The sequence below is a fragment of the Vicia villosa genome, linkage group LG2 (assembly GCF_029867415.1).
Source record: "Vicia villosa cultivar HV-30 ecotype Madison, WI linkage group LG2, Vvil1.0, whole genome shotgun sequence".
NCBI classification, from domain to species: Eukaryota; Viridiplantae; Streptophyta; class Magnoliopsida; order Fabales; family Fabaceae; genus Vicia; species Vicia villosa.
The window spans coordinates 186,643,160-186,644,691 of NC_081181.1; the positions used below are offsets into that span (position 1 = coordinate 186,643,160).

The 1,532-nt window shown below is 34.1% G+C and overlaps 1 protein-coding gene across 1 annotated transcript; it reads left to right on the top strand.

Moving 5' to 3' along the window:
* Nucleotides 1–481: 481 nt before the first annotated feature.
* LOC131650878 (uncharacterized) lies at nucleotides 482–1,258 on the top strand. Its single transcript, XM_058920582.1, has 3 exons — nucleotides 482–989; nucleotides 1,119–1,123; nucleotides 1,211–1,258. The coding sequence occupies exons 1-3, from the start codon at nucleotides 482–484 to the stop codon at nucleotides 1,256–1,258; spliced, it is 561 nt and encodes a 186-aa protein (XP_058776565.1).
* Nucleotides 1,259–1,532: the final 274 nt, after the last annotated feature.

Here is a 1,532-nt window from a genome sequence, read left to right on the forward strand (position 1 = left end):
ATTTATTTAAAAAATAAATACAAAGATTCCAATACAGCGGCGATACGCCGATACGTGACTTTTCAATTTTTAGCAGATTTTTTGTAATGACTCTTTATTTCTAGTTATAACTTTTTTCAATGGTGGTTATTTAATATTCTTTCCTAATAACTATTGCTTTCAATTCCCATGATTTCTCAGCCACTTGTGTTGGTTGTAGTAATAATGAGGAAAACTCCTACCATCTATTCTTCCAGTGTCCCAAAAGTATCGAGTGTTGGACTAAAGTGGGGCTATGGCCTATGTTGCAACAATGTATCAGCAATGGAGGGACGCTCGCTTCTATTATTTTTTCCTTTTTGCAGGTTTCAAATCATGACCATCTATCTTTGTTATCCGTCATTCTTTGGAGCATTTGGAAAGGGAGAAATAATCATATTTGGAATTCTGAGGAAGAACCGACAGAGGTAATTTGTCAGCGAGCGGCTCAACTTTTGGCGGGATGAAAAATGCTCAACAACATCGCCAAAACAGTGAGACTAACAATCCTCCGTCAACTGTTACTAGGTGGTGCAAACCTTCTGCTGGTCGTCTCAAGTGTAATATTGATGCATCCTTCTCCCAGAATAAGGTAGGCATTGGTATCTGTATTAGAAATGATGCTGGCCAGTTTATTGCAGCACGAACAGAATGGTTTTCCCCATGTACTGAAGTGGCTATAGGAGAAGCCATAGGCCTTTTGTCAGCTATAAAGTGGGTTATTAATTTGGGCTTTGATAATATGGATTTTGAATTAGATGCAAAGCAAGTCGTCGATAGTGTGATTTCTGTGAAGCCAAACGACTCGGACTTCGGAGCTATTGTCGATGATTGTAGAAGGTTAATTACTCTCTCTCTTAGGAACTCTCATGTTAAGTTCGTTAGAAGACAAGCCAATGAGGTTGCTCATGCTCTTACACGGGTGGCTCCATCCCTAGCTAGTTTTCACAATTTTACTGATATTCCAACATGTATGCAGAATATTATTATTAATGAAATGATATAGTTTTCTCTTGTCAAAAAAAAAAATTCCCATGATTTCTTTTCAATTCTCAATAACTGAAATTTATAATACTAATTATTACTTTTATTTTTTTCAGATCTGGTTTACTGTGTTGTCTTATTATTATTGAGTGATTTAAGTATTGTTTGACTGCGTGGTAATCATTTTTTCAATCTTTTGGTTATGCAGATTCTTACAAGGAAATTAATGGTGAAGGCAGTTCTCAAAGAGGTTTAATTGCATATAGTTTCTTTCATTTTTTAAATAAATATCTTTAAATATAAGAGAAAATATATCACAACTCCTTATAAAGCACCGCATATTATTTGTCAACTGGTTCCATTAACACTTTACATTTTATATTTGCTTGATTTCCATATTTTGTTGCTATGATGAAAACTCAAATTATTAATGGCATTAGTAGAAAACTATGCTTAAATGAAACCTAATATACAATGAATTATATTACAATGCTACACGAGTGATCAATTTATATAGACTGTTTCTTATA

Coding starts and splice junctions, on each gene's coding strand:
- LOC131650878 (XM_058920582.1), top strand. CDS start 482: ATGAAAAATGCTCAACAACATCGCCAAAACAGTGAGACTAACAATCCT.